General features: G+C 44.3%; 1 protein-coding gene across 9 annotated transcripts in view; it reads left to right on the top strand.

The window, feature by feature from the left end:
* The window catches only part of PPP1R12B (protein phosphatase 1 regulatory subunit 12B), a gene marked incomplete at its 3' end in the record, with an annotated part of 222463 nt that extends 197865 nt beyond the window's left edge, over positions 1 to 24598 (top strand). For 3 of the 9 annotated variants that reach the window (XM_081298884.1, XM_081298888.1, XM_081298882.1), the window contains 5 exons: positions 826 to 970; positions 1916 to 2020; positions 5293 to 5346; positions 6740 to 6790; positions 17277 to 24598. In XM_081298884.1, the coding sequence (XP_081155010.1) occupies positions 826 to 970; positions 1916 to 2020; positions 5293 to 5346; positions 6740 to 6790; positions 17277 to 17363 (442 nt within the window). Of the gene's footprint in view, positions 1 to 825; positions 971 to 1915; positions 2021 to 5292; positions 5347 to 6739; positions 6791 to 11797; positions 11933 to 17276 lie in introns of those variants that run through there. The other 6 variants (XM_081298878.1, XM_081298886.1, XM_081298879.1 and 3 more) reach the window with 3 other exon arrangements.
* Positions 24599 to 26117: the final 1519 nt, after the last annotated feature.

The following is a 26117-nucleotide window of genomic DNA, read 5'->3' as shown; positions in this document are numbered from 1 at the left end:
CTTCAAACCGTCCCAATTCAGGGCCGTAGAGCTCTGCAGGGCTGCTTTGTCCAGAGCACTTTTGTGTGTGACACATTCTAGTTTGCAAAAAGCAAAGTTCAGGAAAATATAAACCAGTATTTAGGATCAGTTCAATAATTATACACTTTAACCATAATTAGCTGACTTCCTCTAACGAATTTACCAATACTGGAAATAAAACCACTCTTGGAAGTTCAGTTTCTGGAAGGTATAAGAATCTTGGTTATAGATATAAGTACTGATATAGAATACAAAAAAGAGGGTCGGAAAGTAGCTGTTTGGGCATCGTGTAGCACCCTGGAATGTTTGGGATTCCAGCCAATCTCAGTGCACTGATGAAGTACAGGTATCATGCCCTGCAGCCATCCTCCTCCATTCAGCCTCCAGCTCAGTCTCCACATGTTTCTGATTCAACAACAGTTAATTGTAATCATTTTCCAAGAGCCATTGAGATCCAAGAAACTTTTGCTTTTTAAAAGCACACTTTTCAGGGAAGCTGTTCAACCCCAAACTAATTGAAAAGCTCCAAGATTTAAGTCAGCACATGTGTCCAAACCACCAATTTTTCAAGTAAGCTCCATTCTTGGCAAATGACAGCTTCCCTCCTTAAGCTCCACATGGATACAGTGTAGCCATGAGATCCAGGAATGCTCTCTGAGAGATTCAAGGAAGGAATGTCATGCATCGTTTTTGGCCTCCCCTCACAAATATCTTAGAAAAAGTACAGACTACTCCTGAACTCTATATTCCCCTCACTACTTTGTTCTCAAAAGTACTTTTTACCTTTCACATTACATCTCACAGGTTGGAATCAGGAGGTGGTAACCCTACAACCAGTGATTCTTATGGTGACCGAGCCTCAGCAAGAGCCCGTCGGGAAGCCCGGGAGGCTCGTCTAGCCAGCCTGACCAGCCGTGTGGAAGAGGACAGCAACAAGGATTATAAAAAAGTAAGGTCGTTTTTCAATTTTCCTGTTCTTGGGTTACAACATATAAATAGCCTTTTCCCCCAGGATAGAAAAAGGAGCGCAATTGTGAGTAAGCAAGGAAAAGGACACTTAAGTAACAACTCCTTGCTTACAGTCTTCTTTGTTTGCTTTACCTCTCCACCAGCTAAATAAAGACCCTTAAATTGTTTTTATTGCAGTAAGTTTTTGCCTAGAGTCAGATATTTACATATATGGGGAAAAGTAAGAAAATAAGAATTGTAAGAATAAAAAATTATAGTTCTGTCTAAACCTGAGACTCATGTGGTGGACTTATTTTTAATAAACATGTGCTTTTAATAAGATCCTGTGAATATCAGCTAAATACTTCTTGATGTTAGTTTTTTTAAAAAACCCTCATCATTATCATCATTGTCTGGGCTTGGAAAGGATTCGAATCACTTTATAGTCCATTTCCTTTTGTCTTGCTATCTAGCTCCAGAAGTAGGCTTTGAAAACTTTCCCTTTCAAGCACTTGAGGCACCAGGAAAAAACATTTTGGTTAAAGAAATTCTTCTTTGTTGATGTTTTTTATTAAGTAGAACTTGACAAAAATCACCCTAGGCCAGTTACAAAACTAATCTCTTTGGTATGAGAAGTCACACTTTTAAGCAATGTCAGTACTACATAGGAGAAAGTGGATGACTGGGGTTTTTCCCCCCAAGATTAACATTATTGAAATTAGAGCATCATTCTCTGTGTTCTGCATGTGAGATCATCACCTTCAAGAAGCCAGAGAGCAGTGGCTGTGAATGTGCCCTGATCCCCACACTTCCTCGTCTTCTGCCCGTAGGGTACTGTCTTGGCTTGGAGCAGAGAGCCCCAGACATTCTCATGTGATCAAACTGTGTGGGTTTTGATTCTGGGAAGCCCCACCCTAGTGACCTGACTCTGCTTCCCCCTCCCCAGCTCTACGAGAGTGCCCTGACTGAAAACCAAAAACTGAAAACCAAACTTCAGGAGGCCCAGATAGAGCTAGCAGATATAAAATCCAAGCTTGAGAAGATGGCCCAGGTAAGGAGAGGAAAGAATAAAGAAGATGGGGAGACAGGGGTTGATATCAGCAGACAACCTGGACTAGGGATCTAAGGGGCAGGACATGAGATGGAGTCAAAATCAGGCTTCATCAGAGGCAGTGAAATGGAGTTCCCTTGGATTCTAATTTGAATTTAGGATTCAGTCAGTGTTTAACTTAAAATTGAAAACTGATAGTTCAGTGAACAACTTCTGATGGTCTAAATGCTAATAATTAATTAATATTATCTAATTAGTTCTCAGTAGAAAAGCATAAACTAGCACAGCACAGTCAATCCTAGACAGCTTCTTCTGACTTATTCCTCATGTTTCAGTGCAGCTCATATGCACATGACCTTTTGGAGAGGGATCTGCAAGACACTATACCCGAGTACAGAAAGGTAGCAAATTGGGCCTAGAAACAAGAGTGGCTTGCTTAGGTTATGTAGCACATCAGGGGAAGAAGAAAGAGCTGCTGGAACCCGGGATTAGGTCCTGATGTAAAGATTCCATCCTGCAACTAACGATTCCTTCCTATCTCCCCAGGCTACACCCTCCTTCAGCTAGAAATAAAGAGCTGGTAGGTGGGAAGGCAAGGATATCCATTTCCTCTCACTGCTGGGCCTGATTTTATTAGATGATGCATTAGAGGGTGGTAGAGGTAATGACCTCATCACTAGTGAAATAAACCCTGCAACTGAGAGCTAGAGCAAGTATTGTCTTAGGTTACTGCAGAGTTAACCGGAAACCTATTGAGTTTTAGACCCCAGATGCCTAGGGACTAAGAATTTGAAAAGCCGATCTGAGGTAAAAATGACTCTTTACAAGGAGAGCATGAAATGAAAACCAGAGGTGGCTAGTCAATCTGGTAATTTGATACGATCCAAAAGTAAGACTAAAATATAGAGTTGAATAGTCCTAAACTGTGGGGATGGGTGGGGACCGGGGTAGTCAAATACCCTCTGAACAGCATCCCTCTGACATGGGATGAGCAAGGGGCACCAGCATGTAGAAGATAGTGCTACAAAACTGTGTGGGATCCCAGCAAGACAGCTAGGACAGCCACACTGACCAGAAAAGGGCTTAGCCAGGCTCAAAATAGTTGTCCTGTCCTGAGAGCTGCCTCTGTCAATTTAAGAGGAAAAAAAAAATACAAATATACACAGTTACAACCCTGCCCCAAGGCAGGGTAAGCCTTAAGATATCTCTTCATCTCAGTACTACTGAGCCAGGCAAACATCTAATTTATAATAGATCCTTAGGAGATGTCTGGTCCAATTTTTATTCTGAATTGTGCCAAGTATTGGCATCTGTCAATAAATACAGATCTGGTTCTTGTCAGTTATTACTGGACTATATTTTATAGAAAAATAAGGAGCATTCAGGACTGTGAAGAACCACAGGAAAAACCTAGTTTCACCTGCTCCACATTTTCTTCGGCAAAAGCTTCTGGCAGTTAGCTTGTTTCTTGACCTATTGGGTGGGGTTCACAGCCTTTCCCCCAGCCTTCGCTTCATAGCAATGAGCAGCCTAGCAAGCTGTAGACACTGACATGCATGGACATTAAAAATAAAATCAGCCTTTCCCACTCACTGGGGAATAGCATTTACCCTCCAGCCAACTGCTTTGCTGGGTGTGTCAAAATATACTTAGTTTTGCCAAATATAAGTTATTGAAATTCAGAAGAAATGGTGGCACTACAAACCCTTTCTCTGTTTACCAAAAATGGAGTTGTTTGGTAGGACAGTGGGCGGGAGCCTGTCAGTCTCATACATTTACATGGAGACAGTTACCACATGGACACGCGCAGTGTTTTTACATGGAAGGTTCACCTAAACTCTATCAGGCTTAACATTTAAAGCAAAACAAGCAAATAAAAAAACTAGTTCTTTGTATACATGAATTTAAACATAGTTTCTCAGGCTTAGGAAAGGGAGACTTAAAGAGGATCTGCACAGATCCCAGTTTCAACTTCTCTTTTCCTTCTGCACCCTTCCTACTATAGATGGAATATTAAGGCACATAGCCATGACCTTCAGAGCAGAAGGTGAAAGCCCAGGTCAGGAGCCGGATTCCGAGGATTAATGTTAGTTCTGGCTATTCCTTAATTTTGGGAGGAAAGGGTAACCTCTGCCAGAAAACCAGCATAATTTCTATACTTATTGACTGTTGTCTGAGCCTGGCACAAGGCAAAATAAAAATAATCACCTTTACTTATTAAATGTCTATAGAATGTAAGAAATTCTTCCCTGTTCTGTAATGCTAAGACCAAAAGGGACTTAAGGGTTCCTTTTTACTCCCTTATTTAAGGCAGGATTATTATCTGAGTTTATTCTACATTTTGGGTATGTAGCCACATCTTTTTAACCCTTCTAAAAACTGTAACTTAAAAGTCAATGGTGATCTAAAATATACATTCTAAATCCTTTATGCAGATAAAATATTAACTGAAAGTCCAGGGTATGCAACAGATAAAAATGGAAGTGCTGTGTTCAAAGCAGGGCTCCCAAGAAGTGTAAGCACACACAGAGACCAGTGCTCTGTAAAGAAAATGGCCTTAGTGCCCGTGAGACAGAAGGAATGGGAGAAGGGATTGTTTAGAGGAGAGCCATGGGGCCTTCAAGTTCAAGGATCTCCAGCCTTTGAAAGTAGAAAACCCATTTCTCATTTCCTGTGGATTATGATATTACTCATAGAAAAGAAGGGAGAGGGATACTACAACATAAGAAGATAGTTGGCCCTGGAGACAGAGAGAAAGAGAACTGGGAGAGGGAGTTGGTTATGTGTTGAATAATGTCTTTGTACGATTGATTGATTGATTGATTTTTGGTACTAGGGATTTAACCCAGAGGTACTTTACCACTGAGCTACATCCCCAGCCCTTTTTATGTTTTATTTTAAGGCAGAGTCTTAGTAAGTTGCTTAGGACCTTGATAGATTGCTAAGGCTGGCCTCAAACTTGCAATCCTCCTGCCTCAGCCTCCCAAGCTGCTGGGATTACAGGAATGTGCCTCCACACCCAGCACATGTGACTTCTGGAGTGTCACAGTGCCTTATCCACCTCCCCAATCAGTGGGAATCCTGCAAACTTCAGAGACAAAATAATGTTAGGCTTAGTGATCTATCAGAATTTATTTGTTGGGACACTTGCTAAAGTGAAAGCCCAAAGCCTGGCCATCTACTTCTGAGTGTCCAGTGGTGAAGATGAACGAGACTGGGTTTCCCCTGGCAAAAGACCTGAAGTAACAAGTGTTTTCTTTCCATCTGCTCAGCAGAAACAAGAAAAGACCTCTGACAGATCATCAATGCTAGAAATGGAGAAACGGGTACGTGCATGTCTCTTTTTCCTGTTTCATCTCTCTCTCTGACTTTCCCTAACTTTGTTGTTTATGCCAGTGGAAAAAGTTCATCTTAAGAAGGTAGGAACTCTGCCACATTCCATTCCCAGCCTGATGAGAAATTCTTTTTGTCTGATTCTGGACAGTAATTTGATTGCTAGTCCTTTTGGCTTCCTCAGTACTTTGTACACATTCCAGTCTTAGGGTGGGAAGGGTTCTTGGAAGGTCATATTGTTGTAGTTCTGCCAATAGGCACAACTACACACATACACATAGCCATAATATATTTTGGTTTACTGTAAATCATCATAAGCGTGCGTGCACACGCACACATACACACATACATATACAAGGGCTCTTTGCCCTTCTCATCACTTTAAAAAGAAAAGTTTTTAACAGGACCCTCTGCCATTGATTTAATTCATTTGACTTGAGACATGAACCATCAGAATCCCACTCTCTGGTTCAATTGCTGACCTCCTTCCAACTGCACTCAGCTATTTTTCTGGGATTTGACATTCTTGGATTGGGAAAACTCAATTAGATTTATTGATGAGCTCTAGTTTAGATTTGACCCTAGGGATATAATATGATCCCATCTCTCCTTTTATTGTATGTTTAATTTGGAAAGCAGCTAAGTTTTATATTTCACTTCCTTGGCCTATAGCCAAACCTCCTTGGTATCTCATCTGATCAAGGACTCTCTGTTGCATTCAGGCTAAAATAAGAGTTAGTTGCTGGGAGAAAGAAATGGAGGGAGACAGGAACTTGGAGTAGGGATGCTATTTCTTAGTAGACAGTGATGTCTACTTCCTTGCAAACCATCTTTCTGTCATGAGAGAAGCAGTTCCCTAAGATTTTGTTTGGGGGGCTTGGGATATTACTGAAGATAATGGTGGATTTTTGTTAATAGAAAGCAAGGATTCTGGCTACTTGCAGTCATTTGAAAGTCCATGAAACCTTCCAACTTGCAGAGAATAACTCAGAGTGCCCTGGTCTGATCATCTGTAAGCAAGTTGCTTCCCTCTATGTCTTCTGATGTTTTGCAAGAAGAATTAGATCCTGGGATTTTGGGGGGGGGGGTAACCGGGGATTGAACCCAGGAGCACTCAACCACTGAGCCACATCCCCAACCCTATTTTTTGCATTTTATTTAGAGATAGGGTCTCACTTAGTTGCTTAGAGATCCTGGGATTCTTATCAGTGAAGTAGCTCATTCCACAGGTACAGGATGAAGGAGCGCTCACATCTGGGTAAGGTTTGTCTGAGTCAGTAGACAGACCCTTTACCATGAAGCTGCTGATCCCATAGCAGCTGGGAGGTGCGTCGTGGCTGCCTGTAGGTCCATTACATGTTCAATAGGCTCCTTGTTTCTAAATAGGAGAGACGAGCCTTGGAGCGGAAAATGTCAGAAATGGAAGAAGAGATGAAGGTATGAAGAGATTTTTTTCTCTCTTTGTATGCCTGTTCTCTAAATGCCTGCCAAGACTGGATACTTAAGCATAGGCCTGCCCTCTCTGAAATTCACCACAAACTCCACACTCCCAGGAAGAGATGATATGTGAAGAGGAGGTTTCCCAGGCACTCTCAGCTCACATATCATCTACTGTGGTCACCTCGAAGTCCACATATTGCCCTCAGTTTAAAGAGAGGTCTCTAGAAGACTGGAGGTAAACCCAAGTTGAACATGTAAGGTTTTCTGAGCAATGGCTTCACCCTTGAAAGGCTAAATAAAAAGACTAGTACACACATTTCCAACTCTGCGGAGCTTCCCATTAGGTGTTCAGTGAAGCCTGCGCATGGCCACAGGCTTTCCTCCCTGCTGCGCCTCCCTAACCCAGCCCTTTGCAGGAAAGAACACAGATTGAGTCATTCTGTAGCAGAGTAAAAATTTATTCACATATTGATTTCCTTCCCCAGTCCATTTCCTCTGCGGTGTTCCAGTGTGCTTGGCACTGTCCCACTAGAATAAGCTCATGCCACCAGATATACTTCAGGCTTGCTGTTTTCCTCTCAACCTTCACCATGACCTGAAGTGATATAGCCTCCTGGGCACTTTACTGAACAGTTGCCATGCTTTGCAGCTTTGAATGCTAAGATTTGGTAATATTTTGAAAGGAATCAACTCACTACTATGGAAGGGGAAGATACAAAGCTGCTCAGGGTAGCCACCTGGATATGATTGTGGAGCATCCCATCCCCACAGTGGCCTTGATGCCTCATGGCCACAATCACCTAGTGCTTGCTAAGCTTCTTTTCTTTCTTCAAGGATCTTATTGTGCTGCTGCCAAGTGTTCATTGGGTGAGACCCAGGTTTCATCAGCTAGGAAACAAGAATACTAATTCAGTTTCAGGCATATCCCTAAATTTCTTTCTGTGAATAGTAGGTATCCCTAATATACAGTTACAGCACCTTGAGAGACACATTTATTATTCCAAAGGCTTATGTTTAATTTTTAGGGTGTGGGGGGCTTTCAGGACATGACAAGGTCATAGTTTTCATAAGATCCTATTGCTTTTTTTTTTTTTTTTTGGCACTACTGGGATTGAACCCAGGGGTGCTACATCCCCAACTCTCTTTTATTTTTTTACATTTTGAGACAGGATCTTTCTAAATTGTAGTTGCCCAGGTTTGCCTTGAATTTGTGATCCTCCTTTCTCAGCCTCCCAAGTTGCTGGGATTATAGGCATGTGCTTTTTTATATTGCATCCAGCTGTTACTCTTTATAATATATGGGTGATTCTCCTGAGATGATAGGACCATACCCTACCACTGTTAAACCTCTTCATCTTCTGGTTTTTCTAAACCCATCTCACTTACATTCAAAACTATTCTCGCCCTCTTAGCGTGACATGTGAGCATTGTAAATAGTCCCAGATGGATGGATCAGCATCTCTTGGTTGCATGGCGACTATTCCATCTTCGAAACCCTTGAGTTATACCATTTGTACTTTGCTATTAGGTAGCTGTCCTGTCAGTGATGCTCATTAAGAAATGGCTAAAAGAAAAAGGAAGGAAGGAAGGACCAAAATGCGGATCCTCATGTAAATGAAGCCAAAACTGGTGCCTCCCAGCAAGTACTGAGGAGTCCAGAACCAGCCTATACCCACCAGTCCTGAAACTCTTGAGTTGTCTCCACACAGGACCCCACACAAAGACCCAGAAAGTGGCCAAAAGTGGAGAACTTGAGATCATTTCCTATTTCTGTTCCCATTCTAAAATGGAGAATACAGAAGTCCTCCTGTGTTCTAGTTGCTCTCGATCCTGTGGTTGAGACAAGTTTACATGTTTCTCTCTCTCTTTATCCTGTCAGACCATGATTTCCTAAAGTAAATCATGAGTTCTTTTCTTTTCTCAATAGAGTTTATTGTACATGAACGTGTTTGCTCTCTCTAGTTAGAAGCCATTTGCCAACAACTTTAAAATCAATTTGTTTACATTATCAACTGGAACCAGATCATGATGGTTTTGGCCCCCAAACCAGTAGATAAGCTGTTTTAAGACTGGTTTTTATTGTGTTTTTTTGTTTTTTGTTTTTTTTAGTTAAAAATATACCCCCGCAGTCATTGCCTTTTTTTCTCCATTCCTAATTACAAAGTTGTGGGAGAATAAATGCCTATAGGCTCTAAAGCCCTTAAACAGTTTGCTCAAATCATATAGTACTACCAGATCTACAAACTGTCCCCCTAGAGGACTAAGGGAGAGGAACATCAGAGCCTCCAGTCACACCAACATTGCATTGGTGACTATACCTTCTTTGAAAACAAAAACTTCAAATATACAAATATAAATGTTATCAAATTAATATCACTGCTCTGTAGGAATTAAAGAAAATCCTTGTTCAGCTCCAGGTTCTCTATTCAGGCTATTTTTCATTGTGACCAACTTTTCTAGAGTAGTTAGTGGACAAAATTTGTGTGTATTAGGTAGCCAGCCAACAGTCCATGCAACCATCTTGTGGGACCCAGTAGAGGCTGGACCTGTTGGTCTCCATATTTTTGCATATTTGTACAGATGCTCAAATCTCCCTGGTGCAATCAGTAGGGAGCAGTTTATGCGGCTGACCTCCAGTGAACCTTTAAAGAGGAAGTGTTCAAGGACACAGAGTAATTTTGGTGCCTATTTTTCTGACTCTAGCAAGTAAAATACAAAGGCCAGGTGAAATGGGGAACCATGAGATTGGCTCACCCAGATGTATGTGGGCTCTGTAGTTGTGAGTTGGGTTGTGCCCCTCTGGCCTTTGCCTAGAAAGGTAAGTATTCATAAATTCTCCCCAGGAGAAACCCCACCCAGATCCTGGGCTGGAGCAGGATTACATGCCAGCTTCTGACAGACGTGTATGTCAGTGTAAGCTGTGCTAGACTTGTACTTGGTCCTGGGATGTTCCCTCATCTGATCTCATTACTTTTCTACTGCATCCTCCATTCAGCATCAGCCTCCTTGCTAGACCTTCTGCCCTTCTTTTCCCAGGTCCTTGCATGACAGAGGCCCATCAACCAATCTCCTTTTAGATTGGTCCTGGGATTTTTACTTTGCTTATTTTGGAAACATCACTTGCCGACCCACCCTTTCAGCTGTGCCCTTGTCCACTCTGCTCTATGCCCTGCACTCTTCCCCATCTTCTTGCCATGTTCTATAGAACATGCTTTCTATAGACCGCTTTCTATAGAACATTCCACTAGTGTTTCCTGCCTCTCTCACGCTGCTAACTTGCAAATTCTTCTACTTCAGTCTGCTTGTATTCACATGTTAGATTGAGTCACCTTCATAGTTCATGTCTTTAATATTCTCTGGGAGGCAAGGACCACTTCATATAATGTTAATGATTGTGTTGAAAGCTTGGTCCAGTGTCAACACCAGTGAAGGGTGAGAGCCAGGGACTTTCCATTGGTTCTTAAATTTGGTCCCTGCCCATCTCTTTAAACTTTTCCATGTGCTGCACCATGATCTCCCTCCTCTGTCCCCTTCATGACTGAGATGCTTACAGTGGGCAAAGAGGGTTGCCCAGTCCCTCCTGTCCAGTGGCTCCATGGAATTGCTTGGCTACCCTACCTCTTTGCAAGATGGTTATTCTCCCTTTGGAGGGAAAGGGATATTCAGTGATTTGTCTCTGCTTGTTTTTCCTTTTCACTGTTTTTCCCCTCATACTACCTTTCATTTTCTGCTTTACTCCCAAACTTTTACTCCACTAATCTTTCATTTCTGTCCTTCTCATTGTGTGGGTATGGGAAACATTTCTCTAATACCCTGTGATCTTTTTGTCATCATTGTAACCCAGAATTGTCTGTCCTCATCCATGAAACTCCATTGCATAACAAAGTCATTCCCCTCCTCCCCAAAAGCTGATGGCCTCAGTTTCAGGGTCAGTGCAAATGATCACTTAGGAAGGACATGGAGCAGAGTAGGCAGGCCCGTAATATAGTCTCGTTTATTGAAGTCTTTAAGTCCTTACAGGGTTTTAAGAAAAATACCCATGGGCTGGTTGTTCTATTCCATTTACAACACTGACAGACAGTAAGGGCTGGAATTGGCCCAGCCACTTCCATTATCATTTGGACATTTATGATTTCTCCACTTTTATGTGCAGAAACTTCCAGTGTACGACTCTTTTTGTGAACACCTTTAAGCAGCTCCCAGCCTCAGCATTAACTCTGACAGAGGGAACACAGTTAGCTATGAACTTAGTGATGCATATAATCATATATCAGGTCAAAGGAAGGTCAGCAGCTCTGGGATCCTAGAATGCAGAGAAGAACTAGCAAGGCCAAGGAAACTTCCTCCAAAGCAGGTTAGAGCGCTGACAGTTGTTTATTATTTCACTATGTGTCATTTCATCCTGCTAAACAGTACATGCCATATACAGAAAGCGGTTCAATAACAGACCCCTCTCTTGTTTTCCTTGTTTTGTTTTTTAAAATTAAAAAGAAAAATGAAGTAAGGAAAGAATCCAGAAAGAAAACAAATGGGAAGTATGGAGAGAAGATGAGATGAGAGAGAAAGAAAAGGGCAGCAGCTGGATTTAGGAACACACCAAGTCCTTAGTTTGACAGTGACATGGAGGGTCCCTGAGGCTGTGGCTCAGCCTATGAATTTGGTTCAGAAGGCCCCAAGCTACTTGGTGGACTGTCATTCTCAAAAGTGATCCAGATATGCATTTCAAGTGTCCAGTTGTATCCATATGGCCAACCATCAGCGCACTTAGGCCTCAGCCAAGAATCGCAGACATAGCTCTCCCCTCTCTGGTGCTTTTCTCCACCCTCCCTCAACCAACATACATGATTTGCTCTCATTGCTTCTGCCTCTCTCATTTCCTTTCTAGCATGAAAACTAAAAACAAAAACAAAAAGTCACATGGTTTCTTTGTCCTACTTTTTTCTCCTCTGGTCTGTCTTGTCTCTGTCTTGTCTGTCTTTCCCCTCCGTGTCTCACTCTCTGCAGAATCTCCACCAGCTAAAACAGATTCAAACCTTGAAGCAGATGAACGAGCAACTGCAGGCTGAGAACAGGGCCCTGACCCGAGTGGTGGCCAGACTCTCGGAGTCCATCGAGTCCTCGGACACCCAGGAGCTCTAGTTCTTGCCCTTCCTCTCCACCTCACTTCCCTCCTCCACTACTCCAGGCAGGTTTACTCTTCTTGTTGGTTCCAGAAGCCCTGTGCTTATCCCCTCCATAAGAGCCTCTGTGCAGGTTCCTGTAAAGCTTGGTCATCTGGAGGTGGAGGGAGCCAGGACTGAGACCTTAGAATGGGAAATAACAGCATAGGTCGAGGGAGGCGGTGGGTAGACTCACATGGGCCAGCGTACACTTAGTAAGATAACTACATTACTTGTCCTTCTCCTAGATACTGAATATGTATTTTCTAACTCGGTTACACATAAATGTGCACACGTGTGGTATGCCTATACCTGTGTACATTCATGCACATATATTTCTTTGGTGGGGTCATTCCCAAACTGAGATAGATCTTTCCCAGTCAACTGCAACTTGGTCCCCTACATCAATTGGGGATAGTTGTAGACTCCAAATAATGGTTGGGTCTGGGGTAATAAAGGACAAGAGCTCTCAATCCTGCCTGCACGTTAGACCCACCTGGAAGCTGTTGACATATGACAGTGCCTGGGCCCGCTCCAAAGAATCAGTGGTTTGGGTTGAGACCCAGACTTCAGTATTTTTTTTTTCAAAGCTCTACTGTTGATTCTTTTGTTCAACTAGGGTTGAGAACCACAGCCATTTAAATTCCAGGCAGAATTAAATCCTTGCATATGACAGCATAGGCAGAGAGGACTAGAACCAATGGCTAGAGCCATTTTGGCCCAGCTCTGCTACCAGCAAAAACATCATGCATCCCACCATCAGAGCAGAACTGAATAGCATCCTTTGCCTCCTTCTGCAATAGTCTTTGCTTTCTTCTCCCTCCTTGGGAGGCATTTTTCATCCCTGTCACAAATCTGGGCCCTAGAGATGTGTCCCTCCCCACCCTGAGTGTGGGCTGAGGCAGAACGCAGTCTATATAAATGAGACCCTCAAATAGCAAGACCCTCCCTAATAGGGCTGGCTTTGCAAGGAGATGACAGGCAGTGGAGCAGAGAGCAGGGATTTATTTTCAACTAAGAACAAAAAAATGTGTTTGGCAAGCTGGAGCCTTCCCCTGGCTGTGGATCTGAAAGACAAGCTCATAGACAGCTTGTTTTCTCATCCCAAGATAGTGTGATGGGGTCACCACTACCCTGAAATGAGTTTTTAATTTTCAGCAACAATCTAATTAGTCCTGACCAGGGCCTTTTTTTTTTTTTTTCCTGCCTACTTGCTTTTGCCTTCAGGGTCAGTAGCTGGCAACTAATATCCACTAGAACTGAAGCACCCAAATTACCATAAGGGCTGAGCTAATATCCTGCTACAGATGCTATCACAGGCTGAAAGAAAATTGAAAGGGAAGTGCTACCATGGGCTGGCAGTGAGCAGCCACTGTTAGGCCTGCCTACCTCCATGCTTTAAAATTAGCCTCCAGATTCCTGGAAAAGGGACTAGGGATTTAGCTCAGTTGTAAAGCACATACTTAGTATGTATAAGGCCCTAGGTTCAATTAATCCCCAGTGTGCATGCACACATACTTGTGCGCACACAGATTCCTGGAAAATTCAACTTGGGACAAAGTAGAGACCCCCAAAAGATGTCCCAGTTATTTTCCCCTCTTTGTTGCAAGACAGTATAGGATATGGGAAAAATTAGATCTCATCCTTTCAGTGGTTAATAACCATGATAAAGTCAGTTAGGGCTTATGCTGAGTGCTTTATATGCTTTTTCTCATTGAATCTTCAGAATTATTGTACATATTTTTTTAAAAATACAGTCACAGATTATGTGTCCAAGGTTGCTCAGAGAGTTAGTGGTAGAACCAAAATTCACATTACCTATGGTAGGTTCCAGAGTCCATGTTCTTCGCCCTGTGATTGGAACTGTCTGCTTATTTGGCACAAAGTTTTGGCCGTTTGTTAAGCATATGGCCAGAACATGCAAGAAGGATCTATTAAGCAACTACAGTACCCAGTACTGCAGCTGAGGGATGAGGGACAGACTTCTGCCTTCTCAGCACTCCAACTTCCCTGCGAAAGGTTAACTTTCAAAGAACATTTCCCTGCCAAGATTCTGCCCACTTTAAGGAATGCCATTGCCTGGTACATGACCTTCTATAGAACGGATTGCAAACTGTGACCCACTCCTATGGCCCATGAGCCCTACCAATAGCCAAAAAAGAAATCAAAAGGAGAGTATTTCATAACACATGCAATTACATGGAATTCAAATTTTAATGTCCAAAAATAAAGTTTTACTGGAACCAAGCCATGCTCTTTTGTTTATGTAATATTATTATGTCTGGGGCTGCTTTTGTGCTACAGCAACAGAGACTGTGTGGCCTGCAGACCCTGAGATGTTTACAGAAAAACCTTGCTGACCCCCACTAGAAGGAAAAATGAGATAACTAAGCCAAACTGGCAGCGTGATCAAGAGATTTTTCACCCTGCCCTTTTCTTTGGTTGATTGGTTGGTTGGTTGGTTGGTTGGTTGGTTGGTTGGTTTTTTTTAATAATAGTCCCTGGAGAAAACTTACCTCAGCATGTAGTGCAAGCCACTTACTAACAAAAGTATTTAACTCATAGTTGAGTTAAATACTAACAAAATAAAAGGGAGGATTCCCTTCCCACCTCCCATGTAGTTGGAAACAAAGAAATTGAGGCAAGACTGATCTGAAACCCTCTTGCCTTCAGCCAGCCTTGCCCTGGAGCTATCTGAAATTGCAGGCCCCTGTGTCACCTTTCTCTTTAACACTTTTCTCAGTAGGCTATAAGAAGTAATATTTGAGGAAATCCATACTTATTTGTCCAACTTTCTGTACCTCAAACTGTGGTAAGCTAGAAATCAAGAAATTATGAAGCTGAGGTTCAGAGAGTTAAAATGAGAAAGCTTTGTTAACATCCTCATATAGTGCTTTCACATATGTTCTTATTTAATCATTCTTTAACTTCAAGAAAATATCAGATAACACGTTCATTTCCCCTTCTCTCTTTTGAGAGTGAGGTTTATGAGGCTTCCTCCCCTCAATTTCTACATTCCTCTTGTACTTTTTGACAATCCCTTAAGATATCAATTGTAGCATGTTGCAGCTGTGAAATTGCCTTGTTCAATTTTTTTTCCCAAGGAATTGAGTTCTTAATGTAAAAATAAATCACCAAAGCTCAATGAGTTGTTTGTACATTTAAAAAAAAAAAAAAGGCAACTCAGTTCTGATTGGACGAGACACTAGGCACTGAACCGTACTCCACTGCCATGTATAGCTTCTTCCCGCCTGTGGAGTCCTGTCATGGAAATATGGTTTTCATAGTCTCATCCAGCCTGCAGTCCACATGATGGGACATAGGAAAGAGATGGGAAGGTGAAACACTGTGAGGCCACCCTGGGCTGTTTTCTGAAACTCTGATGAAGATGAGTTTCTGAGCACTGGATTCTGATGGGTACACCTGCAGGGATGGAGACATGAGGAGGCAGCCAGAGCCTTCCTGGTTGAGTTAGAGGGAAGAAAGGCAGGGTCAAAGGTCTGGAACTTTCCTTTGACATTTTCTGAATGAAAGTCATCTATGTAAGGCCTGTAGACTGTTTGCCCACCCTCCCATATTCATGGGCAAACTCCTAGTGGCCCAGGAGTACTCAGTATCCAAAAGCACATTCTAGATGTCCACACACCCCCATACTCTCACCTCATGTGGGCCTCACCACCTCCCTACCTTCTGAGGGAGTAGAATGGTTTATACACACAAAAATGGAAATGCAGAGACGTGGTTTGCCTAAAGTAATACAGATCATTAATGGCGAAGGCTATGCTGGGCTCTGTTTCCAGACTGAGGCGGTTCCTGGGGTTTGGGGTTTTCCCACCCCTGCCTCCACCTGTAATGAAAGAATGGTCTTTGAAGCTGGGCACACCTGAGACCAATATCAGCTGTGCCACTTAAGTAGCCTGACGCCTTGGTCTAGTTATGAACTCTTCATTCCCTCATTTGTAGAAATAAGAATAGAAGTGTATCTCAGATTCACGAGGCCCTAGTGAGGCCCAATAGCACACTGCCTCCCACCTCGGAGATCCTTGGGGTTTTCCTTTTGTTCCCGTTACAAATTCTTTTTTTTTTTTAGTTGTTTATGCGTGTATGCTACACGTCTGTGCGTGCACAGGTGGACTTTGTGTAAGTAGCCTGTCTCCCTGCAATGCTGAGGGAAAGTTAGATCCCTAAGTGTTCGTAGCAGAGGCAAGCGCTAGAACTAATAGGTCTCATAACACCTGGGCCCAGGCCACCTGTTTCTGAGGGTATTGCCTGCCACAGGGGTCCTTTAGGTTTAAATGACTGATAATCCTGCAACATCTGCACTGACAGCAAAGATGTCAATTTCTGAAGCCTCTCTGTCAAAGAGGTACTTACCCTCCAACCTAAATCTTGCTATCAGTGAGGCCCACACGTAAAACTACCTTTATCAACAGTCCATTAGGCTGTTTCTAATGCATAACGTATTTATCAAAGTGCTTTGATGACATAATAAAGACTTGGATATCTAAACTGGAGCTTACTTTTCCTTTGTTCCACAAGATGGGCAAACTTCCAAGATAGTAGAATTAATAGAATTGAATCGCCACCGCCTCTCTCTATATATAAGCATCTGTTTCCTGGAATTATAACACTATCTCCTAAAACTGCTCTAAGGCCTCTAGGTTTTTCTTGATAACTATTGGTGGAGAGTATGCCTAGTGTCCACTGTGTGCCTAGTGTCCACTGTGTCTTGCAGCTGTGTGACCACATCTGTGAGTTCCCTGGGTTTTAGTGATTGAAAGTGGGTATGTGTAGTATGACCATTGAGATTTGGTGGAAGGAGGGCCCTTAAATCGTCTTGTGCACATGGCAGAAAAGGCAAGTTCTGTCCCTCAGCCTGCATTCTTGTTTTTCACTGGCTGCGAAGCAGTGTCCTCATTTAACTCTTTTGGATCACCAACAACTCCTTTCTGAATTCCTTCCCTATGTCCTCATTAGCCTACTTTGGCACTCTCCAGTTTATCTAGACTAGAGGTGAGTTCAAGGAATAATTGAAAATAGCCATTGACTCAATAGAGTAAAAGGATATCTAGTGTGGAACGTGAGCCTGTGTTACTAATCTGCCAGCTCAAAAGGTGAGGGGCTGCGATCTCTAAATATGAACACCACCAACTGAGTAAGTAGGAAGAGTCAATGGAACTTTGTCTCTGGGAGAAGGGGGGATGACAGCTCATTACATGCACATTCTCAGAAGGCCCTGCTCCCCTGCCAGCCGTGCCTGGTCAGGAGGGTAGGGGAAGCAGTTGCGCCAGGTTCTAACACACTTTTCGCTCTGTCACCTACAGGTGTTAACAGAACTGAAATCTGACAACCAGAGGCTGAAAGATGAAAATGGCGCCCTCATCAGAGTGATCAGCAAACTGTCCAAATAGACAAGGCTCCAGGTGTGGGAAGGCATCTGCTGCCCTGCCCCTCATTTCCAGCCATTGCCTTCCAGCCAAAAGAAGTGAATGTTTTGGTGGAAGGAAGGGGACACTTCTCTCTGACCCGCTTCAGTCACATCCTCTGCACTGTACATTTTCTCTGCACTCTCAATGCCCTGTTCCTCCCACACCCTCACCCCAAGTTTTATGACAGTTTTAATTGAAGCATGATTGTGATCATTGGAGCCATCTGGAAAAGACCCCACGGAGCATACCAAGCTCAGCTATGGACCCAAGCTTCCTGCTGCTCTCCTACTTTGTCCACATTGGATTTGGTCCAAACACATAAGACATGCCTAGCCTTTATGCTGACCCAGTATCCTTTAATATAAGTGAGTCTTGTGGTACCACTCCAGGTTCCTGTCTGGGGTGCCAAGAGAAATGGCAGGATGTGGAATTAATCATCAGCCTCTGGAGCTGTGTTTCTTTGGAGTCCAGGGGACAGTGACTGCACTGAAGCTCTCTGTTCTTCACCTCTCAGGAACTGACTTATATTTTTTCCTCAGCAACCCAGAACCATTCCTGACTAGTCTCAACCCCTCTTCTTCCCTCATGCCTAACCTTTATCCAAGGCACTGATGGCCCTGGCCTCACTTATTCCTCTACCTTCTATCCTTTCGTTCTTTCTCTCCCACACCCTTGCCTCCAGAGCACTCGACCTTGGTTTTTTGTTTGTTTTGTTTTGTTTTGACCATTGTGGAAGATCATTACTCTGAAGACTAGAAAATCATGACTCTGGTGCTTTGGGGTGGCTTCGTGAACCCTGTCTATTAAAAGTGAGACCATGGCAGAAGTGTCAGCCTGCTATTCACATTTCCCACTTATCTTTCCCCTGAAAAATGGTTTTTCTTATTAGAAAATCTGGGCTCCTTATTAGAAAATAGCTCTTATTAGAAAATCTTATTCCTTATCAGAAAAGTGGATACCCCATTCTGCCTGATCTCTCTTTGATGAGGGAGTTTTCCTCTCTTCACCTGGTGCCTCTTGCAAATGAGATATGAAGTCATTACAAGGAGACCTGTAAGGTGGGGAGGGCAGACTGTTGGGAGCTGGGCAGAGGGTGGAAGTTGAAATACATATTTGGTGAAAGGAAAGTATCTGAGGACACTGAAACATGACGACAGAGAAGACAGTGTTCCACTGTGCTGTGAGAATAGTGGTGGATTGGATTGTTTCTGGTGGTTAATTGAGGGAAGAGATATTTGCTTTCTTAGAAGTTATCAGGAGACATGGTTGCTTGATGAGGTTTAAAGGGAAGAAGTCCTTTCAACACATGATGAGGGTCATGGAATTTTAGAGTGGCAAGGCCCAGAGGTCATTTGGTCCAGCTTTCCATTTTTGTGTCACAGGGACCCCTGCTACCACAGCTTTGACCCATAGTTAGATAGCCTCTGGTGGCTGTGCATTTACTACTTGAGGTTTGAGCAACTCTAATAACCAGAGTTTCTCCTAAGACCAGCTGAAGTCTGCCTGTAGGCCATGTCTACCCTTCATAGCTCCTTGAAGTGACAGCACTTCAGATCCGTGTGGATGGTGGTCTCTTCTTCACCTGACGTCAAGCCCACACTGCCCTAGTCTTTTCAGTCACTCCTCATGTGACTTGCTCTTCATACCTGTCATCTTTGCCATCCTGCTTTAGACAAAACAGCCTTTTAAGATATCTTGCCCAGACCTTCACAGAGTACTCCATAACCCCAGCGTACAGTTCAATCATTAGTTCTCCATGAGACAATTAAGGCATATAGTATTTGCTTTTTGGAGGAGTTGCATCCCTTGGTTCACCTTGAGTATGCAGGTCACTTAGAGCCTCATTGTAGGGTTGCCAGTGATACTCAGTGCTGAGAGCAGTCTGTGCTACCTCTGTCTGTCATTGTCTCCTGAAAGTGTCGATGGTGTTCTCGATAGTCCTCTGAAATGCCCATGCTCTTTACTCAGAATCTATAATTCAGGAACAGTTCCAGAATAGTAGCCATGCCTCCTCTGGCAGAACCTCACTTTTAGAGTATATAAGATTCTCTCTTCTGTTCCTTCCTCTTTTTTTCCCAGGAGAAGCTGCTCCTATCTTGGAACTTTATATTATAATGGGGGCATTGTAAGCTCAATTCTCAGGGAATGCTGGATTAGAGTGAGAAGTGCCATATCTTCCACTGTAAGCATATCCTTCATTGGAGGGGGGGGGAAGAAATCAACAAGGATTGGCTAATTGATTCTCCTGGTGCCTCTTGGATATGGAGGAAGTGGAGCTGATTGCCTCTTAAGAAAAGAAAACCAGATTATTAGGAAACATTTGTTATTCTTCTCAGTTCCTTAGACCAAGTAAAGGAATTGCAGAATTCCCTCAGATCCCTTTGTGCCTTTTAAAGTGTTGGAGGCAGGTTCTCAAAACTCTTGAATTGGTGTCTCTCCCCTGCTGCTCTACAGCAGCCTTTCATGTCAAAGGTCTCTTCTTGCCAGGAGGTTTTCCTTGTGTCAAGAAGTTTACAAGATTTTTAGTCTCAGGAATACTGGATTCTATGGCCAAGAACTCAGAAAGTGTGAACCATAGTTCACACTAAGGTACAATTTCCTGAATTCACTATTTCAGGCAATTGTTCTTATGCCATTGATTTTATTAGATAACATTATGAATCCTGGTCTCCTATAGAGAATAAAACGTCCTTTCTTCACAGCTGTATTGACTAGAAGCCATATGAGGTGCTAGGTGTAGGCCTTTTAGTAGCAAGTTACCTTCTATTGGTCTCCTCAGTCTCCACTGCCCTCCGCATCCTTGCCTGCTGGTTTGGGAACTCATGAGCACCCCAGCAGCTCAAGCTAAGTGAGTAGCAGCAGGCTGGCCAGCAGCGAGAGGCTCAGCTCTGTCACTTCAATCTTGACAGGAAGACTGTCAAGACTGTCTGAAAAAGAGAATTTCTCAGTTCAACTTCACACCCTCTGTTCCCACTGACTTGATATTTTTCAATAGCCAAGCCACACCTTTGGGAGTAACGATTGAGGATTCCAGAGATTCTCTAGCTAAAGTTTGCCTATTTGTCTTTCAGAGGCTGCTGATCCTTTTCAGATAGCCCAGTCCTTTTCAGAAGCCCCAGGTGTGATGACCCCAGCCCCATCCTAATCTCTAGCATAAGGCTGTGCATATCTCAGGGTACAGCTACTAACGATTCTGAACAACAGACATGTCCCAGGTGTCCTTGGAACACTTGATTCTCCACTAGGCCAATCTCATTGGCTATCTCCTAGAGACTCCCTTGCTCTCTATCCAGCTGCAGGATATTTGCATTTCTCTTCTGTGCTTTTCCATGTTTAAGGAGATCTAGATGCATCTGATGCTCTCGAGGCCGCTGGTGGGTTTCATATCTCTGTTTGGAACATTTCACCTCTTCTCCCTATCCCAAACAAAGCATGTGCTTATTTGACAGTTCTACCAGGAAGCAAGGAGGCTACAATCCTACTTAATAGCTGTGGATCCCACACAAGACTGGGTGAACTACCAGCTGCTTCTCCGCCAAGAGCATTTAACTGATTTCAGAGATGAGGAAGGAGAAATTCTCAGCCATGCACTTTGCTGTGCCTCTGGATGTCTGGCAACTTTGCAGCATCTCTTAGCCAAAGAAAGACACCATCTCCTCTCAGAGAAAAGCCAGTTGTTTCTGGCCAGGCCACTGTGCAGAAGGTCCCCACAGTGTTGGCACTCTTTAGGAGATGGGCCTGGGTGAGCAGACACCTGGGGAAGAGAAGACTGTTCCACGTGTTGCGTTATTCTGCTTCCAGCCACTTCACACCTTAAAGGGAGGCCTACAGGTTCAGCAACAAGGCCCATGGAAAGGGGGAGTTCCTGTCTGCCCCAGCAAGCGAGCCACTACTGCAGCTGAACAGTGAGGGATCACCAAGAGTCCAGTGTCCTTCTCTTCTGGATACCACCAGGGCCACTGAACCCCATCATTTATGCCCACACTGCACTTACCTTGGCACACAATCTCGTCAGAGGTAGTCCCTGCCCAAATCTAAGCCCAGATCTCTCTCACCATTCTGATTTTTAAGGCAGGTTCAGACCCCCTCAAAGATTTGGATTCCTGTGACCCCGTAAATGAGGCAGCTGTGAGGGGAGAACAGGCGACATGAAAGGGTAAACCCCCAGGAACCTGAACATCAGTGCTGGGGCCAGCTCTTCTATTAACCGTGTGACCTTGGGCAAGATTACCTTTAAATTCTCTTGGCTTAAAATTCTGTGATTTATTCATTCTTAGGAAGAACAGAACATTTCTTATACTTGGAATTTCTGCTTCAAAAATTCCTTCTTTTAACTTCAAAAATTCAAGAGCAAAAATTCTTGTTTTCTTCTAATTCAGACTGTTCAACATCAGCACGTCAAGACTGACTTCTCATCCTTGCTGGAAAGCGAGTTTGGTATTAAGGATAATTGAGTGGTGTTTCAATTGCTTTCCCTCCTAATGTTTTGGTAAGAATATTAAAACCTGCAGAGGTGGAAATTGGAGCTCATAGGGAAATGGATAGAAAGTAATTTGTTGTAGGCAGCCTTCAGACAAATTGTTTTAATAGGAAATAGAGCTGTCGTTTCACAGGTTCTCAACCACCTTTCCTCAGCTTCCTCAGACATGGCCTACTCTGCCTCTTCACCCCAGACAGACAAATTGATTGTCTTGCTGCTTAGCACCAGCTGGTCCCTGGTCTTGAACTCTATCTTGCAACAGCAAAGGAATTTTCCTCAGTAAAAAAATAAATAAATAAATATTAGTTCCTTTGAGCTCCTCTGGATTCTGGTCTCTCAGAAGTAGGAAGTTCTGGTTCTGTTCAAGCAGGCTTTTTTTTATAGCAGGTCTGCAGACGAGACCAGCAAAGTCAGAAGCGTTTACAAACCACACTGCCATGTTGCACAGAGCAGCACTCGGCTCTTGCAAGACTCCTGTGGGTCTAGTGTGAGACCAGTGAAAGGGCAAAGACCCTGGGTGGGGAGGTGGCCCCCAGGCAGCATTGGAAAAGAGACAGGCAGGGCTTTGAAGGTGGAGCAGGGTAGAGGTTGCAAGCACTGGGAGGGAAGGAAGGAGGGAGCAAAGCTTCAGCGTGGAAATGAGCTGTGAGCTGGTGACTTTATCCTCAGCCTCCAGCTGAGCTGAGATTCTAATCAGCTTCCCTAATGGGTATTGACACTGCTCAGGAGGAGACCCTATCAGGGACAGGTATTGATCGCTGTGTTCTGATTAGATTGGAAAAATAGATCAACTTCACTACATCCCAGGAAGTCATTGCCACAGCTACTAAGGAATGAGGTGTTTTTTGAAATCTGAGAAAAAACAGCAGAGACTCTTGACCTGGCAGCCAGCTGCAGCATAGTGAAAGAAGATGCGCTCACTTCTTAAGAGTGGACGTCGAGGGTCAGAGTTGAACTGAGGAATGGCTTGCAACCCAATCTCTGGAAGCCTGCAGAATTCCTGGGGAAGAACAGTTGATAAGAAGCAGGGGTGTCTAAAGACCACAGCACTGATGCATGTTCTGTCTGGCCTTCCTTACAAAGGTTTGACGATTTGAGGGTCCTCTTCTAGTCTGAGTGCATAGACACATACATGCTAGCTCGGAGCTTCCAAAATGAGGTCTCGCATGTTCTTGATTAGAAATGAGAACTCAGAAACCAATTTTATTCAAGTATATTATTCTATCAGTTCATATTTTTGGCCTTTCCCCCTCCCTTCCAGTCCCCCAAAGGACTTTTCTCTCATCTGCTTATCATTTTGGACTGTGAATCTGCCAGAGTGATATTTTGTTATTTCTCCTCCAAAATTTCCCCTAATGCTGCCAATAAGATTTTATGTGGGTGGCCTTTAAGTTGACATCAGGATGCTCTTATGTCCTTCCAGTAAACATACTTCACCCTTCCTCTCCCTTTCATCTTCCTCCATGTTCTTTTTCTTTGCTTTTCTCAAAAAAGAAAAGGACCTGATGATGGTGCTTAAGAAAATGAGGTGTTCCCTAATCAGCCAGGATTCCTGGAGTTTCACATCCAACAGCCACCTCTGCCACCCCCCTTCCCATTTCAAAGATTGCTGACTGCTAATGGCCCCTCGTCACCCTTAGGGTTCCTCCCTAGCCTGGCCAAGGAGACGAGGTAGCATGTCTGGTTTATCCCGTCTTTGTCCTGAGAGAGCTGACTGGTTCCAGCTTAAGGCAAAAGTGTCTTCTCTGCACACCTGGACGGGCCTGGCAGTGCATCTGGCGGCGACAGCTCAGCCCACTTCTGCCTGCAGGATAGGGGATTCGGGGAAGCCATGTAACTGGGGAACCTGGTGAGAGCCTCTGGTGTGGTCCCGGGACAGAGCACAAATCCTGAACAAGGGACTTGTGAGGGTCAGCACGAGCTCAACTCCCCCAAAGTACACCTGCTCTTGCTGTCCCTCCCCCAAGACCAGCCGACTTCAGCTTGTCCTCTGGTGCAGAGGGCCAGGTGAAGAGAAATTGGGGGGAAAAGGACACTGGGTGGCAAGCTGCAGGGGCACGGGAGGGTTCAGGGAGACACAGTCATCCAAAGCACACCCTTTTCTAGCCAGCATCCCTTGAACTCCCGAAAGGTTGGACACCACCCAGCTGGTTCCTGAAAGAGGCTGGACTTCCCCAAGGAGGGAAGGAGTGTGCTTCACCTTGCCTCCCTCTTCTAGGAGAGATGTGGCCTCTTCTCAATTGAGTGGTTCAGATTCAGGCTTTGACTTTATGGTTTTCTCCCTCTTTTCTTGCCTCTGCCCCGACCTTGATCAGACAGGGGTGAAAAGAGGTCATAAGAACCACCCTGGTGTCTCCACACTGATCCCACCTCAGTGACAGCACCGTGTGTCTTTACTCTTTCCACCCTTCCTTCCGCACCTTACTTCCACACCAGATGTAAACTGTTCTTCATCTGAGGTGTGTGGATTAACTTCAGTCTGTTGTAAATACACCTGGGGAGGGGGCCATTTCGGGAGGGGAAGCCAGATTTGCTTTGTGAACTGAATGTATTTTTATGCAATTTTGAGTGGCCTTTCAACCCTGAGATATGGATGATTTTGTTTTACTGGTTGTTATTATATAGCATTAAGTATTCTGTGTTTGAAAGTTTGGTAATAATAATATTCACATCTATATGATGCCTGTAAACACAACAGTATTTATAAATGAGTAAATAAAACTGTGTTTTAACTTTGTGCAGTGAGACTGATAGAATGTCACATCTGTCAACGCCCCTCCCCATGGGGGCCTCACCCACCAGCTTCCTACACCTCCCTCCACTTGAAGGTCTTTTCTCAGGACAGCCACAAGTGAGTGGCCAGCCCTAAGGACAGGTCTCTGAGAGCACCAATGTATTTCCTTAGTGTGTCAGGCCCAGGAAAAGCCGAGATCGAAGGTTCAGCAGAACCGTAAGAAGACATCAGGGTTTCAGGTGACCGAGAGCAGGGCTATTTCCTCAAAGGCAGAAAGCACCCATGACGAGGGTGCTGATCCCATCTCATGCACACTGACCTCTCATACTTGGGCAGGCTGTGTCCAGAGAAGAGGGGCTTTGTTTGGGCTCATGCAAGTCTCTGGGCACCACCTAGTCCTCTGCTGTACACATACGGGTTTTCACTGGGTCGTTTGATTCAGGAGACCTCAAACCTCTCCCTAGATCCAAACTACAAATGCAGTTAACTTGGGGGTTACTACTGGAGGTTAAACTCAAACTCCAAATGAAAGAGCCCAGCCCAGGGAGGAGCCGCACAGGCGCTGGCAGGGTTTGTGGGTGGGTGGCCGGCCAGGTCGGCCCTTTGGCAGCCAAGGTTCGGGTCTGGTTTCTCCATCCAGTAAACTCTGTTCTGGCTCTGCTAAGCCCAGTGTTTTCTGCCAAGCGGAAATCCCTGCTCACTGACTAAAAGGGAGGTCAAGGAGGGAAGATTCTTTTCCCCTTCTGTCACCCAACTGTTTGTAGCCCAAGCAGCAGCAGAAAACACACACATGATGTCATGGTTGAAGAGTTCGGATCTGTCCTGAGGCCCGAAACAGGCAAAGCAGCATGTCTGATGCTCCCAGACCACAAATGTCATCTTCCTCTCTGTGTCCCCCAGTGGGCATTGAGGTCTGCACAGACGGTCTCCTCGCAGTTATGAGGCCAATGCTGCACGGGGAGGGTTGCAGTATGTGGCCTCCCTGCAGGAGAGCAAGGAGTCACACTCCCGGCCAGGAAATGGTCCAGTGAGGAGCCCCAGTCCTGGGCTGAGAGTGCCCCTCACACACCCGAGCCACCCAGCCCATCCCACCTCGGGGACTGAGGCAGCAAGATGGGGTAGACATGCCAGGGTCCTGGCCCTTGCTCGTCACTGAGTTGGCCCCATCCCTGCCTTGACTTTGCTGCTCCTCATGCATTTGGACCTGACTTTTGAGCAGGTGGCAACCCTAGAGGACAAGTGCCACATGGCATAAACTAACAAAATAGGCTGGCCTGTCTTCAAAGTGAAGAGACTGGTGGGGTAGGGCTTGAAACAGGAGTCTAGCCCCTTCCTGGTCCTAGGGGCAATACTGCCCCCACACTTTCCTAAAAACTATTTTTTTTTTTTTTTTGCTACCACATCCCTGGCCCTTTTTTATATTTTATCTATTATCTAGAGAGAGGGTCTCACTAGTTGCTTGGGACCTAACTAAGTTGCTGAGGCTGGCTTTGAACTAACGATCCTCCTGCCTCAGCCTTCT

This window comes from Spermophilus citellus (genome assembly GCF_964194105.1).
Source record: "Spermophilus citellus genome assembly, chromosome: 6".
Taxonomy (NCBI): domain Eukaryota; kingdom Metazoa; phylum Chordata; class Mammalia; order Rodentia; family Sciuridae; genus Spermophilus; species Spermophilus citellus.
This window is presented reverse-complemented; position numbering and strand designations above follow the sequence as displayed.